General features: G+C 40.4%; 1 protein-coding gene across 2 annotated transcripts in view; it reads left to right on the plus strand.

Annotated features, from left to right (window-relative positions):
• The window catches only part of MAP2K4 (mitogen-activated protein kinase kinase 4), a 136,593-nt gene that overhangs the window by 96,094 nt on the left and 21,352 nt on the right, over positions 1 to 19,147 (plus strand). For both annotated transcript variants that reach the window (XM_044921394.1, XM_021694559.1), the window contains one exon: positions 1,818 to 1,945. In XM_044921394.1, coding sequence (XP_044777329.1) covers positions 1,818 to 1,945 — 128 coding nt within the window. The remainder of the gene's footprint in view (positions 1 to 1,817; positions 1,946 to 19,147) is intronic.

Genomic DNA, 19,147 nt, shown 5'->3' on the forward strand with positions numbered 1-19,147 from the left:
TTCTACCTTTCTTAATACGTTGGCTCCATCCTCAGGGTGGTAATGACCAAAGCAAGTACCCAGTGTCACATGTAGACATGACAGCCTCCTGGAGAAGTGCTCCCTCTTCCTGTGTGGCTGTCTTAGGAGCCAGGACATCTTCCTTACATCGCTCTAATGTTTTCTCTTGTCTCATTCACCAAAATTGCTTCATGCCCTTACCCTAAACTGGTTCCTGGCAGGGAGCATCAGGCGATCCTGATAGGCTTGGATCAGTCACACCTCGGTTTGGGGAGGTGTGGTTATGGCTACATGGAGGAGGGGATCCCTCCATAAAATCAAATGCAGGTCCCATTAGAAGGGATGGGGTTGGTGGGTAGGATTGGTGCTTGATAGGCAGTCAGCATGGTCAGTGATGGCAGGAGACCTTTTCTGGATTTTTTTGTAGATCCCCTTCTGAGTTATAGACAGATGTTTTTGTATCTTGTATTTATTTGTATCCTTTTTATTCATTAAGCCATGACAGTGACAATGAAATGTATAGAAGCATTGAGACAGGGATGGAGAATTCATGAGCAAAGGGGGAGAATTGACGGACAGTTGGATTAGTACATAGTGGCGGTGAGCTCATGGTCAGTGAGGGAGTGAAAATGAATCTCAAGGACGACTGGAAGAAAAGGTGGGGGAAACCTGATGAAGTCCTCGAAGGTCAGAAAAAATCTCTCAAGGAGAAATAGTTATTAAGTGGATGCATTTATTGAATACAAATAAAGTGCAGGTACTGTAAAAGGTGTTTTAATTTCCAGAGTCCTATGAATTAGCAATCGTTTTCATTTTTTTTTTTTTAAAGATTTTATTTATTTATTTGACAGAGACAGACACAGCGAGAGAGGGAACACAAGCAGGGGGAGTGGGAGAAGGAGAAGCAGGCTTCCCTGCTGAGCAGGGAGCCCGATGTGGGACTCGATCCCAGGACTCCAGGATCATGACCTGAGCCGAAGGCAGTCGCTTAACCAACTGAGCCACCCAGGCGCCCAGCAATCGTTTTCATTTTGTAGATGACAAAATTGTGGTTGCTGAGTCAAAGTTGAGTAGCTTGCCTCAGGTTACACTGTGAATTTTGGACCAGATTTTGAACCTTTGCTTCTCTGATCCCAAAGCTGTGGTCTTTTAGATGTACTGGATTGGATACTTTCCCAAGTTAGATAAAACTCGATTTTAACTAAATTATGGGTGCATAATTTGTATAGTTTGCATTTAGGTGGATAGTCTTTGACATACTCTAAAGTAACTTGGTGTACTCTTATAGATTAAATTCATTCTTCATAATTTGACCAGTAGGTAATGAATTTGAAGCAAGTAAATGAATATTAAGTCTTTTTTTTTTTTAAGATGATTGATTGATTGATTGATTGATTGATTTGTGTGAGAGAAAGAGAGCATGAGCAGAGGGGAAGCAGACTCCCAGCTGAGCAGGGCGCCCGATGTGGGGCTTGATCCCAGCACCCTGGGATCACGGCCTGAGCTGAAAGCAGATACTTAACCTACTGAGCCTCCCAGGCACCCCAGTATAGCAGTCTTTTGATGAAAACAAAGAAAGCATTATAGAATGCCTGCATTTATTGGGAAGTATTTTTGATACTGAGTTTTTAAACATTGGCAGTCAGAGCACTGTTTCCTCATTTTTCCTCATCTTCTTACACGTCTGAATTTTAAGGATTTGATCACTTAATCTTGTCTAAGGTTTTTTGGTATTTTTGCTTAACACAGCTCAGAATGTAGCTCATTTGATCGATCACTTGTACACGAAATGACATCTGTCTCTCTCTCTCTCGCAGATATCAAACCTTCCAATATTCTTCTGGACAGGAGTGGAAATATTAAGCTCTGTGACTTTGGCATCAGTGGACAGCTGGTGGACTCCATTGCCAAGACAAGAGATGCCGGGTGTCGGCCATACATGGCAGTAAGTGCAAAGGCCAGACCTTCCTGCTTGGTAGTCTTTGCCCAGAGAGCCTGCGCCTTTGGGTGTTCTCCTTCTAAGGGGTCTGCCATTGGTCATGCAGTTTCACCATATTAGAATATTTTCCTCTACTCTAAAAACCACACTGAGGTTCTAGCTTCTCCACGAAACTATGATACTATCCCAGTGAACTCCTGTTTCATTGTCTTACTCTGTTTCACTCATCCACTAGATGGTTGATTAGTTCTCAGAAGGCCTCCATGTTTCCAGCACCCCATATGCTCTCATGACTGTCGTAGATAACATTGTAGGATCAGGGATACTATGGATCATGTGTCCACATCATCCATTAACACATGGAGAATGTGGCTGAAGCCACTCAGTGGTGCTTCTCTTCCAGTTGGAGAAGAATGGTAGACTGGAGTTCCTGGAGTTCCTAACAGAACTCAGTACGACTCAGAATCTGAGGCTATGTTCTGAATATTGTTGTCCCTTCCTTAGAGGTGGATGAAGGACACTGACAGGTTCAGGGGTGGAGGTCTTGGGCATTTGCCAACCTAGGACCTGTTTCCCCTCAGGGAGACAGACTTAACGCTAGCCTTTGACATGTGTCACGCTCCTCTTACCCCAGCACATACGCTGTGCCTACAGGCTGGATTTTGATCTGTATCTGATTGGAAATTTAGTGTCTGTATTTTAAGCACTTCCCTTAGGTGTTGGTATCTTCTTTAATGTGTCCGTGGTTCTTTGGGGACCAGCACGCTGCTCTTAAGTGGTGACACATAGGCTGTGCAGACTGAGACATTTCCGTCAGCAGCTTCGGCTGCAGTGTTTATGGACTTGTGTGTGCATGCACGCACGCGTGTGCGTACAAAAAGAGACTTCCATTTAAAGTTTGGGCTTTGTGGATGTTGACTGGTGAGGCAGATTATTGGGAAAATTTGGAAGGTCTTGCATTCATTATGATATTAGGGGGTAAATGGAACAACAATTTCAAAAGCAAGAAATAAAACATATTAAACACGGAGCATTTGGGAAGTCATACAATTTACACATTTAGTAATGATGCCCTGAGAATTAACTAGAAGCTGTTATTACACTTGTTGGGCTTATCACAGTACTGAGGTTGACTAAGGGTTTTTGCTGTGTGACACTGACTAAGAATTATGTTTGATTTATGCAGGAGTTTGTTGTTTTTTTTTTTTAAGATTTTATTTATTTACTTGAGACACAGAGAGAGAGAGAGCATGAGCACACACAAGCAGGGGGAGGGGCAGAGGGAGAAGCAGACTCCGCACAGAGCAGGAAGCCTGACGTGGGGCCCCATCCCAGGATCCTGAGATCATGACCCAAGCCAAAGGCAGACCCTTACCTGACTGAGCCACCCAGGTGCCCCTGATTTATGCAGGTTTTAAAAATGTAACTGCAGCCCAGCTAGAGCTGAGTGTTTGAATTCAGGTAACTTTAAGAGAGAAGTAAACTTTCAGTTTTTGTGTAGAAGTAAGGTTAACAGGCCCAGGAGGGGCAGGGCTTTTCTTTCCCTGCTAAGCTTCTTCAGCCTTGGAGTCAGCAGGCTGATGATAAACTCTCTCTCTGCCTCTGATCTTTATTGGACTAAATGAAATGCTTCTTTCCGTTCTAGTCTTTCAAGGCCGTATAGATGGACAAGAGTGATTGGCATTCTTTTTATTACAAGCCTTGTGGTTACTTGACTCTTCTTTGATGCACCTTGACCATAGGTCTCAGAAATGTATCTTGTCTTTTTATTTAAGATTTATTATTTGCCTTTAGTCCATAGGAATTATGATTTCTTTTTACATTATTTAACATGAAGATGTATAAAATGTAGAGTCGAAACACAAGTTTTTCCATAAACCAGTGGTTAATGTTAACATTTTGGGGCCTCCGCACCTCCTCATCTAGGTGTGTGTGTTTGTATACAGATGTGTCTGTGTGTGTTCTGGGCCATTTGAAAGTAAGTTGCAGATATCATGAATTTCATCCCAAACGCTTCTGCTTCTGTGTGTATCTCCCATGGAAAAGAGTAATCTTCTGTATAACCACAATACCGTGACCACACCCAAAACAGAAACCTAAAGTAATGAACAAGAATTTCATGGCATCACCGGATACATTGTTCAGACACAGATTTCCCAGGCATGTCCCACATTCCGGATTTATCTGATTATCGTTCCCTCATGAGGAGTTTCAGGCTGTATATTTTTTCAGGATGGATACTTCGTAGGCGATGGGCAATTCATATTGCATCACATCGCAAAGCACATCATGTTAGGTTAGTTCACTAATTGTAATGCTTATAGACGTGCTTTTTTTTTTTTTTTTCCTTTTAAGCAGTTGAGACATTTGTAAAACAGAAACTCATTTTCTCAATTTTTTTTCTTTGTTCCTCTTCTCCAATTGAGTAATTGATGATCTTTTCATTTTCGAAGGATTCCTTCACACACTAGCCTCGCATGCTTCCCCTCTGCTGTCCTCCGACATGAGGTCCACACCAGCTTCCCTATCTTTGAGCAGCATTTCCTCTTGTACCTCTTCTCCTTCTGTGATAGAAGCCCATCTGTATTAGTTTGTAAGATAACTTAGTCTTAATTGGTAGTAGAAGTAGGAACTCGTTTCATAGCAGTACTTTCTGAAATACGTCAATTCATTTATCTTGGGCATTTCTCAAACCCTGACATAATCTCCTCTTAAAATAGATACAGCCTATTAGGCATGAAAATCTAATCAAGTTCTGTCTCATCAACATCGGGAAATTGTTGATGTTTGTGTCCTCTTTTGATCTTTGTTCAACAAATTGGGTAATACACATTCATTCATTCATATTCTCTCTGGTTTCAAAGAACTTGATTCTTCAGGATATAATTTTCATTTTCCACTTGTATATAAGACTGAAACAGTGGTATTCACTTTTTTCCCTTTGGAAGACCATTCACGTTTTCAAAGTGTCTGGTAAAGAAATAATTTACCAGTTCCTATAACACTTATTTTTGTTGGGAGGCTTCTATGACAAACTCCGTTTCTTTGCTTGTTATGAGTCTATCCAGATTTTCTAATTCTTCTGAGTCAGTTTTGGTAATTTGTGTGCTTTTAGGAATTTTTCCATTCCATCTGACTTTGTCTTATAAGTGCAATGTCTGTGCTTCCTCAGGTAGTTTCTAGTTTCTCTTCATGTTTCCAGTGAGTGGGTCATACTTTCCAGTTTCTTTGCGTGCTTTGTATTTTTATGTGGTAAGAAACTGGACATTTTGGATATTAAAATGTGGTGATTCTGGGAGGTGCCTGGGTGGCTTAGTCAGTTAAGCTTCCGACTCTTGGTTTCAGCTCAGGCCGTGATTTCAGGGTCGTGAGATCGAGCCCCTCATTGGGCTCTGTGTCAGTGGGGAGTCTCCTTGAGATTCTCTCTCCCTCTGCCCCGCCCCCCCCCCACTCTCACGTGCTCTCTCTCTTAAATAAATAAATAAAATATAATTTTGGAATTAAATTATTAATTCTGGAAATAAAATATGATGATTCTTCCCCTCTCCTCATCATTTTTGTTTTGTTCCTTTCTGTGAGATGTAGCTATTTCCCTAGTGATTTTTTCCTTACAGCCTTGTTCTAAAGTCTGTATTCTTACTCCTATGTGGTCTCTGATGTGTTTTCTTAGCTTGTGTTCAGCTAGTGTTTTGACAGTTTTGTTTTTTGTTTTCTTAGGGGTTTTTTTTGGATACCAGGACACAAAAAGAAAAAAAATCCATTAAGAAAACAAAGGGAAAAAAAAAACCCTAAATATTCCAGTCTTTGCAGATTGGCTTTGTGCTTGGGCCCTCCTGCTTAGCCCAACCATTTACAAACCTGCCTTCACTTCTACTTCTTACTTGCCCTGAGTCTGTAGATCAGCCAGAGGTTACAGCTTAAGTTCTCAGGTCTTTCTGAGTGTGTGTCCTGCCCTGGGCATGCACGTGGCTTTCTGAATCTCTCCGTATACACAGGTGGTTTTGAATGGCTTAATTTTCCAAAGAGACTCTGCCGTCTACTTTTCCCGCCATGCTTCTGGTGCTCTCATATATCTCTGTCCTCATCTTTTGCCCCTTTGGCAAAAGATGCCGTCTGAGGGTCATTCATTTGCCTTACAGCGTTTTCGAGGAATGTCCTCGGCTTTTCTGCCTTGAGTGTGTTCCAAGTTAGGCAGAACAGAGGCGGACACCACACCTAGTCTTCATCGCCCCGAGACAGGTTGGAACTGACAAACACAGTTCTGCTCTACTCCCTCTTCCCTCTGGACCCAGGGCCCAGGGTCCGACCCTGAGAACACCGGCTGCCATCTTCAAGACTCCTGTGGAACTGGAGCACGGATTGGGACGGGGTCAAGTAAAAATGCTGCAGACGTTTCTTACCAATTTTAAGTTGGCTCGTTCTTGATTCATTGTTTGCTTGGCTGTTAGAAACTTTGGATTTGGGGGCGCCTGGGTGGCTCAGTTGGTTAAGCGACTGCCTTCGGCTCAGGTCATGATCCTGGAGTCCCTGGATCGAGTCCCGCATCGGGCTCCCTGCTCGGCGAGGAGCCTGCTTCTCCCTCTAACCCTCCCCCCTCTCATGTACTCTCTCTCTCTCATTCTCGCTCTCTCAAATAAATAAATAAATCTTTAAAAAAAAAAAAGAAACTTTGGATTTTTGTCCAGAATTCTGACAGAGTTGGTTATGTCTATAGTTTTTGCTTTATTTTTTTGTGTTTCTTTGGAGGGATGGTCCCTTGGAGATACCTGCTCTGCTGTTTTTGCTGTGGTCACTCTATATATCATTTTTAATGAAGGCAGTGTGGTTTCACACAAATCCTGTTTGAATAACTGGGAGATAGCATACAAAGTGGGTTTTTAAAAATTTTATTTCTGGGTGACATGTTACGGGTATTTTATCAAGAAAGCTTTCTAGGGCCAGGTAACTAAGTAGGAATCACCATGTGCCATTCTTAGTGGTAGAGATACATCATGTATATTAGCACACTAATTAAAAATACCAAGAAAAATCTCAACAAAGAAACATCTTGTCTAAATCTAGCATTCCCCAGGTATTTGTCAGTGGAACCCACTTCATTTTTTAGCCTGCCTGTTAATAACTAGAAGAGATTCTAGTCTATGGAAAACAGCTTATTCAGTAGTGTTATAAATGACGTAACTGTCTCAATTAGGCTTTTCATTTGGAAAAAATAAGTTTTCTTCAGGGTAGTTAGTTATTGGTTTTACAGCTTCGTCAATCAGTTACATTCCAGTTCTTGGCTTAAAAATTGAAGACTTCAACCACAATGAGGTACCACCTCATACTCACTAGGATGGCTCGAATCAACAAGTGAGAAACCACGACGTGTTGTTGGAGGTGTGGAGACATGGGAGCCCTCCCACACTGCTGGTGGCAGTGTAAGAGGATGCAGCCACTTGGGAAAAAGATGCTGGCAGTTCCTCAAACATTTCAACATACAAGTACAATAGGACCCAGTAAATTGGACTGCCAGGTATATACCCAAGAGAAATGAAAGCTCATGTCCACACAGAAACTTGCGCATGAGCACATGAATGTATAAGAGCCAAAAGGTAGAAATAACTCAAATGTCCATCAGTGGATGAATGTACAAACAAGATGTGGTCTGTGTGTACAAGGGAATATTACTCAGTGTTAAACCAAAACGAAGTACTGATCCATGCTGACATGGGTAAACCTTGACGATGCTAAGTGGAAGCAGCCAGCTATAGAATAGAAGATCACATACTCTGATTCCATTCATATGGAAGTCCAGAGTAGTGAAACCTATAGCGACAGAAAGTAGATTAGTAGGTCTGCTGGTGGGGGCGGTTGTAGTACAGTGAGGTGGTGATGGCCAAAAGTGTGGGATGGGGGAAGGGTTCTAGAACTGACTGGTCATGGTTGCTCAGCTCTGGGAATATAGGAAAAGCCACTGAATTGAGTGCTTCCAATGGGTGAATTGTATGGTGTGTGGATTATATCTCAGGAAAGCTGTTTAAAAAGCAGCAACCGAAGGCCACCCTTCTTTGAGTCAGTAGTGAGTCTGCACTTGGGCACACAGTCTCGGAGAAGTTTGACTTCGCAGAAATCAAGCTTAGGAAACACTATCCAGCAACATTGCCGTCATCTTTGGAAATGTGGATTTGTGGTTGAGTAACCAATACCCTTTCTTTGTTCAGAAATTTGAATGCTTATTTCTGAATGTTAGAAAACAACAGCCCCACCCACCCCATCTTGGGTGTTAAGTCCATGATGATTTTCTTTCTTTCTTTTTTTTTTTTTAAGATTTTATCTATTTATTTGAGAGAGAGCTAGAGAACACAAAGGGGGGAGGGGCAGAGGGAGAAGCAGACTCCCTGCTGAGCAGGCAGCCCAACATATGGGGCTCCATCCAGGACCCTGGGATCATGACCTGAGCCAAAGTCAGACGCTTAACCGACTGAGCCACCCAGGAGCCCCAATGATGGTTTTCTTCTAAGAAGAGCTTTCTACTTTAATTTTGAACTTTTTAAAGATTCTTAACATTTTTTGCTTAGTAAAACATTTTGGAATAATCGGGGAAAGAGTCCAGATCCGATTTTTTTTCTCCCTTGAATGCATATATATGCACATTCCCAAATGAGGCTCACGTGTCACTTTTTCTGTTTGTACCCATAACTTTGAGATGAACAGCTTATACCCAGTGGCTTGATATTTTCACTTCTGGTGACTTTGAAATCCCATCGCATTATGCCTGTTTTTAAAAAGGTTAAATGAGGGCGCCTGGGTGGCTCAGATGGTTAAGCGTCTGCCTTCGGCTCAGGTCATGATCCCGGGGTCCTGGGATCGAGTCCCGCATCGGGCTCCCTGCTAGGCGGGGAGCCTGCTTCTCCCTCTGCCTCTGCCTCTCTCTCTCTCTCTCTCTGACTCTCATGAATAAATAAATAAAACATAAAAAAATAAAAAAATAAAATAAATAAAAAGGTTAAATGAAATAACTCTACATTTGAAGAACTCTACTATTAAGAGTTTTGTAAATGTGTTTCTTATTGGAAGATTATATCCCTGTTCAATACATAAAAGATAAAATACAGACTTTTAAAATGGAGAATTAATTACCCATCATTCATTCATAAAGGGAAAAAATTGGTGTGGGCATATGTCCTGCTACATTTTTATGTAAATTTAATCTTATTACACATATGCTTTTTATCTGCTCTGTACATTTACAGGCATGTTTCAAGGCTGATGCATGTTCATATAAAATGAATTTAGCCACTAAAAATTAACTGACTTCCTATTTTTCCCTGCTTGTGGATTTTTTTTTTTTTTTTTAGTGTTTTGTTATTCTAAATATTGCTACAAAATTTTTAAGCTATGTCTTCACACAACTCTTTTCTGTATTCCCTTGGCTATAAAAGGTTCATGCCTCTCGAGATCTTTGGGGAAACAAAGTACGATCGAAAGGGGTACGTTTTTTTTGTTTTTTAAGTTAGTTTCTGTTTATTTTTTACTATATTTTATCATTATCTACACGTGAAGTTTTTTTTACGTCTACTATATCTGAATAATAGAAATATTGTATAACCACACACTACTACCATACAACCATACACTACTGCACATCTCTTTTCAACTCTGGCATTTAGTGATGTCACATTGGTAGCTTGAAATCCACTATGGTGGGAGTAATTACATCACAGGAATCAGCGATTATATAAACTAGGGTTTTGGTGGGGTTTTTTTTTTTCATTTTTTTATTGTTATGTTAATCCCCATACATTACATCATTAGTTTTAGATGTAGTGTTCCATGATTCATTGTTTGTGCATAACACCCAGTGCTCCTTGCAGAACGTGCCCTCTTTATACCCGTCACCAGGCTAACCCATCCTCCCACCCCCCTCCCCTCTAGAACCCTCAGTTTGTTTTTCAGAGTCCATCGTCTCTCATGGTTCATCTTCCCCTCCGATTACCCCCCTTCATTCTTCCCCTCCTGCTATCTTCGTCTTCTTTTTTTTTTTCTTAACATATATTGCATTATTTGTTTCAGAGGTACAGATCTGAGATTCAACAGTCTTGCACAATTCACAGCGTTCACCAGAGCACATACCCTCCCCAGTGTCTATCACCCAGTCACCCCATCCCTCCCACCCCAACCCCCACTCCAGCAACCCTCAGTTTGTTTCCTGAGATTAAGAATTCCTCATATCAGTGAGGTCATATGATACATGTCTTTCTCTGATTGACTTATTATAATACCCTCCATTTCCATCCACGGTGTTGCAAATGGTAAGATCTCATTCCTTTTGATGGCTGCATAATATTCCATTGTATATATATACCACATCTTCTTTATCCATTCATCTGTCGATGGACATCCTGGCTCTTTCCACAGTTTGGCTATTGTGGACATGGCTGCTATAAACATCGGGGTGCACGTACCCTTTCGGATCCCTACTTTTGTATCTTTGGGGTAAATACCCAGTAGTGCAATTGCTGGATCGTATGGTAGCTCTATTTTCAACTTTTTGAGGAACCTCCATACTGTTTTCCAGAGTGGCTGCACCAGCTTGCATTCCCACCAACAGTGTAGGAGGGTCCCCCTTTCTGCGCATCCCCACCAACATCTGTCATTTCCTGACTTGTTAATTTTAGCCATTCTGACTGGTGTGAGGTGGTATCTCACTGAGCTTTTGATTTGGATTTCCCTGATGCCAAGCAATATTGAGCACTTTTTCATGTGTCTGTTGGCCATTTGGATGTCTTCTTTGGAAAAATGTCTGTTCATGTCTTCTGCCCATTTCTTGATTGGATTCTTTGTTCTTTGGGTGTTGAGTTTGATGAGTTCTTTATAGATTTTGGATACTAGCCCTTTATCTGATATGTCATTTGCAAATATCTTCTCCCATTCTGTTGGTTGTCTTTTGGTTTTGTTGACTGTTTCCTTTGCTTTGCAAAAGCTTTTTATCTTGATGAAGTCCCAATAGTTCATTTTTGCCCTTCCCTTGCCTTTGGCGATGTTTCTAGGAAGAAGTTGCTGCGGCTGAGGTCGAAGAGGTTGCTGCCTGTGTTCTCCTTTAGGATTTTGATGGACTCCTGTCTCACATTGAGGTCTTTTAACCATTTGGAGTCTATTTTTGTGTGTGGTGTAAGGAAATGGTCCAGTTTCATTCTTCTGCATGTGGCTATCCAATTTTCCCAACACCATTTGTTGAAGAGACTGTCTTTTTTCCATTGGACATTCTTTCCTGCTTTGTCAAAGATGAGTTGACCATAGAGTTGAGGGTCCATTTCTGGGCTCTCTATTCTGTTCCATTGATCTCTGTGTCTGTTTTTGTGCCAGTACCATACTGTCTTGATGATGACAGCTTTGTAATAGAGCTGGAAGTCCGGAATTGTGATGCCGCCAGCTTTGCTTTTCTTTTTCAACATTCCTCTGGCTATGCGGGGTCTTTTCTGCTTCCATACAAATTTTAGGATTATTTGTTCCATTTCTTTGAAAAAAGTGGATGGTATTTTGATGGGGATTGCATTGAATGTGTAGATTGCTCTAGGTAGCATTGACATCTTCACAATATTTGTTCTTCCAGTCCATGAGCATGAAACGTTTTTCCATTTCTTTGTATCTTCCTCAATTTCTTTCATGAGTATTTTGTAGTTTTCTGAGTACAGATCCTTTGCCTCTTTGGTTAGATTTATGCCTAGATATCTTATGGTTTTGGGTGCAGTTGTAAATGGGATCGACTCCTTAATTTCTCTTTCTTCTGTCTTGTTGTTGGTGTATAGGAATGCCACTGACTTCTGTGCATTGATTTTATATCCTGCCACTTTACTGAATTCCTGTATGAGTTCTAGCAGTTTTGGGGTGGAGTCTTTGGGGTTTTCCACATAAAGTATCATATCATCTGCAGAGAGTGAGGGTTTGACTTCTTCTTTGCCAATTTGGATGCCTTTGATTTCTTTTTGTTGTCTGATTGCTGTGGCTAGGACTTCTAATACTATGTTGAATAGCAGTGGTGATAGTGGACATCCCTGCCGCGTTCCTGACCTTACGGGGAAAGCTCTCAGTTTTTCCCCATTGAGAATGATATTCGCTGTAGGTTTTTCATAGATGGCTTTTATGATATTGAGGTATGTACCCTCTATGCCTATACTCTGAAGAGTTTTGATCAAGAAAGGATGCTGTACTTTGTCAAATGCTTTTTCTGCATCTATTGAGAGGATCATATGATTCTTGTTCTTTCTTTTGTTAATGTATTGTATCATGTTGATTGATTTGCGGATGTTGAACCAACCTTGCAGCCCAGGCATAAATCCCACTTGTCGTGGTGAATAATCCTTTTAATGTACTGTTGGATCCTATTGGCTAGTATTTTGGTGAGAATTTTTGCATCCATGTTCATCAGGGATATTGGTCTGTAGTTCTCCTTTTTGATGGGGTCTTTGTCTGGTTTTGGGATCAAGGTAATGGTGGCCTCATAAAATGAGTTTGGAAGTTTTCCTTCCATTTCTATTTTTTGGAACAGTTTCAGAAGAATAGGTATTAATTCTTCTTTCAATGTTCGGTAGAATTCCCCTGGGAAGCCATCTGGCCCTGGGCTTTTGTTTTTTGGGAGATTTTTGATGACTGCTTCAATTTCCTTAGTGGTTATAGGTCTGTTCAGGTTTTCTGTTTCATCCTGGTTCAGTTTTGGTAGTTGATACATCTCTAGGAATGCATCCATTTCTTCCAGGTTATCTAATTTGCTGGCATAGAGTTGCTCATAATATGTTCTCATAATTGTTCGTATTTCTTTGGTGTTGGTTGTGATCTCTCCTCTTTCATTCATGATTTTGTTGATTTGGGTCATTTCTCTTTTCTTTTTGATAAGTCTGGCCAGGGGTTTATCAATCTTGTTAATTCTTTCAAAGAACCAGCTCCTAGTTTCGTTGATCTGTTCTACTGTTCTTTTAGTTTCTATTTCATTGATTTCTGCTCTGATCTTTATGATTTCTCTTCTCCTGCTGGGTTTAGGCTTTATTTGCTGTTCTTTCTCCAGCTCCTTTAGGTGTAGGGTTAGGTTGTGTACTTGAGACCTTTCTTGTTTCTTGAGAAAGGCTTGTATTGCTATATACTTTGCACTTAGGACTGCCTTTGCTGCATCCCAAAGATTTTTGAATAGTTGTGTTTTCATTTTCATTGGTTTCCATGAATTTTTTAAATTCTTCTTTAATTTCCTGGTTGACCCATTCATTCTTTAGTAGGATGCTCTTTAGCCTCCATGTATTTGAGTTCTTTCCAACTTTCCTCTTGTGATTGAGTTTTAGTTTCAAAGCATTGTGGTCTGAAAACAGGCAGGGAATGACTCCATTCTTTTGGTACCGGTTGAGACCTGATTTATGACCTAGGATGTGATCGACTCTGGAGAATGTTCCATGGGCACTAGAGAAGAATGTGTATTCCATTGCTTTGGGATGGAATGTTCTGAATATGTCTGTGAAGTCCATTTGGTCCAGTGTGTCATTTAAAGTCTTTATTTCCTTGTTGATCTTTTGCTTGGACGATCTGTCCATTTCAGTGAGGGGGGTGTTAAAGTCCCCCACTATTATTGTATTGTTGTCGATGTGTTTCTTTGCTTTTGTTATTAATTGGCTTATATAATTGGCTGCTCCCATGTTAGGGGCATAGAAATTTACAATTGTTAGATCTTCTTGTTGGATAGACCCTTTAAGTAGGATATAGTGTCCTTCCTCATCTCTTATTACAGTCTTTGGTTTAAAATCTAATTTGTCTGATATAAGGATTGCCACCCCAGCTTTCTTTTGGTGTCCATTAGCATGGTAAATGGTTTTCCACCCCCTCACTTTCAATGTGGGGGTGTCTTTGGGTCTAAAATGAGTCTCTTGCAGACAGCATATCGATGGGTCTTGTTTTTTAATCCAGTCTGATAGCCTGTGTCTTTTGATTGGGGCATTTAGCCCATTTACATTCAGGGTAACTATTGAAAGATAGGAATTTAGTGCTATTGTATTGCCTGTAAGGTGACTGTTATTGTATATTGTCTGTGTTCCTTTCTGGTCTATGTTGCTTTTAGGCTCTCTCTTTGCTTAGAGGAAGGGCTGTGTTTTTTTAAATAGGTGTCATTCTGGGTTAGGGTGTTACAGTTTTATCTTTGTTGAGTTGATAGGCCAGAATGGGATTTGTGAAAAATTTCCTGGGATTTTTGTTATGTATTTTAAAATCATTGAGAAAATTCGATACTTTTGTATTTTTTCTTATATTTGGCCACTTTTATATACTAAACTTGGCCCATTTTTCTGTGAGGATGCTAATGAGAATTTTAACCCTTTTCTTATTAGGTTACATATGTTTTCCCAGAAGTTGTCCTTTGTCTTGAAATTTTACATATTTTGTGGTTGAACTGCAGAAATAGAAAAATTCCATGTGGTGAGCTTATCAGTGTTACCTTTATGGTTTCTGGCTGTTAGCATGTCTTGAAAGATCTTTCTTATGCCAAGATTAGACATGGTTGCAGAGTCACATTGGAGTACCTAAGTTTAGGCTTTTGTTTTTTACATTTTAGGTTTTTAATCTTGCTGTGATTAGTGTTGGTGTGTTAGTAAGGGGGAAGAGTGTAACTTTTCTCCCCACAGATGGTTAACCAGTTAAGAATTTTTTAAAGCTTTTATTTATTTTTATTTTTATTTATTTTTGAAGATTTTATTTAATTATTTGAGAGAGGGAGAGCATGAGCTGGAGGGAGAGGGAGAGAGAATATGAAGCAGACTCCTCGCTGAGCACGGAGCCCGACACGGGGCTCAATCCCATAACCCTGAGATCAAGACCTGAGCTGAAACCAAGAGTCGGATGCTTAGCTGACTGAGCCACCCACGAGCCCCCCCCCTTTTTTTCTTAATTCAAGAATAATTAACATACAGTGATGTTAGTCTCAGGTGTATAATATAATGACTCGACAATTCTATGCATTATTCAGTGCTCATGACGACAAGTGCCCTGTTATAATCCCCTTCACCTATATATATATATATATATATATATATATGTTTTTTTTTTTTAAGATTTCATTTATTTATTCATGAGAGACAGAGAGAGAAGCAGAGGCAGAGGGAGAAGCAGGCTCCCCGCGGAGCAGGGAGCCCATTGCGGGATTTGATCCCGGGACCCTGGAATCATGACCTGAGCCGAAGGCAGATGCTTAACCGACTGAGCCACCCAGGCGTCCCTCCCCTTCACCTATAAAATTAAAATTTTGTTTTTAATTATCTGTTTATTCAAACTCCATTGTGTAGAATTAGTACTCTTGTACTAAATTCTTGGATTTGGGACTATTTCTGGACCGTGTTGTGTCATCTTTTTGTATGTTTCATATGAACAGTGTATCATTATTAAAAATAACTCAGCAGGAATCTAATTGGCATCTCATTAGACATATAAATTCCTTTGGTTATTGCATTTTTATGTTCTTGAGTCTTTCCAATGAAGAATATGTTGTTTCTCTCTATTCTGCTGGTTATCTTAATGTTTCTTGTTAATTTTTCCTTCTTACAGGCTGTACACATTTTTAAATAAATTCTTTCAAATTTTATCATTATTTCTGCATACTTGTTTATACCCACTGTGTGTACTTTTTCTTCTTTTTTTTTGTTTTCAAGCCCAACGTGGGGCTTGAACTCACGACCCTGAGATCAAGACCTGAGCTAAAATCAAGAGCCGGACGGTCAACCAACTGAACCACCCAGGCACCCCCTTTTTCTCCTTTTATTCTTTTTGGACCCATCCTGGTGGGTTCTTTTGCCTCCATCACTGCATTTTAACTGCTGTCATCAGAGTGAACACCGTCTTTTATGTTGCCGAAGGCTGTGGTGAGTTTTGAGTCACGATCTTCCCTAGTTTTCCTGTAATGTTTGAAATGCTGTATTCTTGAAGGACTTTTGTCACTTGGTTTCGTGACATTACGCGTTCTTGGCTACCTTCCTGGCTGGCCTCTCTCTCTCTCCTGGTTCTCTAGGGCCTTCTCATCCTCCCGATCTCTTTACACTGGTGTGCCCCAGGGCTGAGTATTCAATCTCTTTTTTTCCTCTTTACCCCAGTTTTTTTTTTTAGAGTTCATCCAATCCTAAGGATTAATACTTTCTTTCTCTTTTGTTCAGCGAAGTGCAGCATCTGTCACTTAGTGGATGCTCAGGAATGATGAATGCTGATAATTTCTTTCCTGCCCACACCTCACCTATCAATTCCAAAATCATGTATCTAGTTTCCTACTTTATAACCGTTCTTAGATCCCTTAGAAGTCATAAATATAAGAAGTCCATTACTGAGTTCTTGGCCTCATCATATCACCTCTCTGCTCCCTATAAGATCTGGAGGCTGCCTCCCCCCCCACCCCCATTTGTCTATATTTCAGTAAATAACCAGTTCCCTCTTTCCAGTTGCTCAGGACACAGACTTGGGAGTTTCGTTTCCTTCTACTTCCCATATTCTGCATCCTGTCCATAAGCAAAGGCTTGTCTGCTTTACTTTCAAGGCATGGAACCCACCCTCTTTTTAAAAACCACGGGTGTTCCTTGGCCTGGCCACTGGCATTCCTCACCTGCCTGATTGCTGCCATCTCCAGGATGGCCTCCGTGCTTAACCTCGCTCTACTACATAGTCTGTGCTCAACAGAGCAGACAGTTGTCCTTTCCAAGCAGTTGTCAGAAGACACCCTCTCATCCCCACACCCTCATCGTGGGCCTGCAGGCTCTGCGTGATCTGGCCCTCAGCTGTCTTCCTAAATTGCCCTCATGTTACCTTCGACCTCGTTTGCCCAGCTCACTGACCTCTCTGTTCCACATGTGTATGGAAGGATAGTCTTCCCTCGGGGTCTTTTCCTTTCTCCTCTGAACTCTCTCCCCTGTGAATATTTTTAATGTGCCAGTTTTTCACTTCAGTTAGGTCTCGGAGCAGATGCTTCGCTAATCCTTCCTGAACCACTGCATCTGACATGGTGCCCTCCCTTTCTTACGTCCTGGACCCTGGACCCCGGATTCGTAACTCTCATCACCACCGGATTACTTGTTTTAGTATCTGTATCTCCCAACCAGATTTTGAGCCCTTTGAGACCCGGGTCTCTGTGCCCTGCTGTGTTCTTGGGTGCTAAGACAGGTTTTTGTTGCTATTTTGAATGTAATATGGTGTGTTTTCCTACTAATTGTTGGTATACAGAGGAAAGCTATTTAGATTGATACGTTAATTTTATAACCAGCCAAATTACTCATCTACCTCATTTTTTAATAGGTTTCAGACGGTACTCAAGGTACCATTCTGCAAATAATTTTTGCCTTGGCCCTCTTGCTATTTACTGACCTTTCTCATACATGTGTATGTATTTACTTTTCTCATATTCTGTTGCTTTGCCAAAACATCCAGATGTTGAATGACAATATTGATAGTAGGATTCTCGTGTTTTTTTGGACTTGAAAGCAGATGCTTTTTTTCTGATTTAAGTCTGTGTGCATTTCTGTGTGTGTGTATGAGAGAGAGGAGATGAGAATGAATCAGGAACAGCTGTTAAAATTTTATTAAGTGCCTTTTTGGTATCAGTCAGTCCATGAGGAAATGTTTCTTCCTGCATAGCTACTGACAGGATGATCATAGTCACATCTATTTCCTGTGGTTGAACCATTCCAACATTCGAGAAATAATCCCTACCTGGCTCATAGTTTATATGTTTAATATATTTTTACATTTGGTATGTTAGTATTTATAATTTCTGCACGAAAATGTTTAAGTGAGATTGGTTTATAGTTCATATAGTGAAGGTTTTATATGAGCTATGCTAGCTTTAAAAATCAAATTGGGATGATTTCCATCTTTATTTTATTCATACAGTAAAAAGTTAATGATTGTCTCATGGGCAAAACATCTTTGGCCTCCTCGAGCTCAAAAAAGTTTCCCCAGACTTCAGAACAACTGTGGTAGCATAGTTTTCTCTTCTTTGAGATTGAAATCCATCTTAGCCAGGAGTCTTTGAGGAAAGGTAGAGAATTCTTCAAAACCTGTGAAATTTTACTATTTCCTCAGCATCAGCAAGCGTGTGGGTGTGTATGCTTGTGTACATGTATACACATACGTAGTTTTGTTTTCTTAGTTGTTTTAAATGGTACCTGTAAGAGCTATTTACTGGAATGTTTTAATATCCAAATGTGTGGTAGTTTAAACATTTGTCCACAAGTTCTTTAATACACCTCCCTTTAAAAGGTGGACACCAAGTACAGCCTGACGCATGGACTGAGCTTAGTGAGTCGCTTCTAATGAGGAACATATGGCAGAAAGGACATTGTGTCCCTTCTGAGAGTAGGTCATAAAAAAGCATTGTACCTTCTTTCTTCTTTCTTCTTTGGATTGCTCACTTTGGGGAGAGCCAACTACCACGTTGTGAAGACACTTACGCAGCTTTATGAAAGACTCATTTGGTGAGGAACTAAGGCTTCCTGCCAGGAACTGTGTGAATGAGCTTGGTGACAAATCCTCCAGAACCCAGTAAAGTCGTCAGCACTACCCAGCCTCCTGACTGTAGTCATGAGATACCCTGAGTCAGAACTGCCTATTTTTGTTGGTGGTTCTGAGTCACGGAAACTGTGAGATAATAATCGTTTGTTGTTTTAAGCTACTAAGTTTTAGGATAATTTGTTACACATCATCGCTAACCACCACAAAGTGTTTCATTGATTCTTTTTAATCTCTTGGCTTATTACTTCCCCTCAAAGCTTTGTAGACTGTGCATTTCTGCCTTTTGGGACATACTGAGATTCTTTTTAGCATGATCAATGACCAGTTAAAAATGAAATATTGGAAAAGGCCTGTTCTGTATTATTAACTACATTTATTCCAAGGAAATTAAAGATTTGTTCACAATCTGTTAACATTACAATTGTCAGTTTCTCCTTATTTCTTAGTTTTTATTTTATATATTTCAATACAGAGTAACTTGAGTTGTGTATTTATTTTTATATATACTTTTGGATATAAAATTGTTTTATCTTTTTTTATTGTTGTTCCTATTTTTGTTAATGTTACATATCCTATTCTCCGAGTTGATGTTTTCCTTTAACTTCATACTTTTTTTTTTTTAAGATTTTATTTATTTATTTGACAGAGAGAGACACAGCAAGAGCAGGAACACAAGCAGGGGGAGCGGGAGAGGGAGAAGCAGGCTTCCCGCTG

Source organism: Neomonachus schauinslandi, chromosome 15, assembly GCF_002201575.2.
Source record: "Neomonachus schauinslandi chromosome 15, ASM220157v2, whole genome shotgun sequence".
NCBI lineage: Eukaryota > Metazoa > Chordata > Mammalia > Carnivora > Phocidae > Neomonachus > Neomonachus schauinslandi.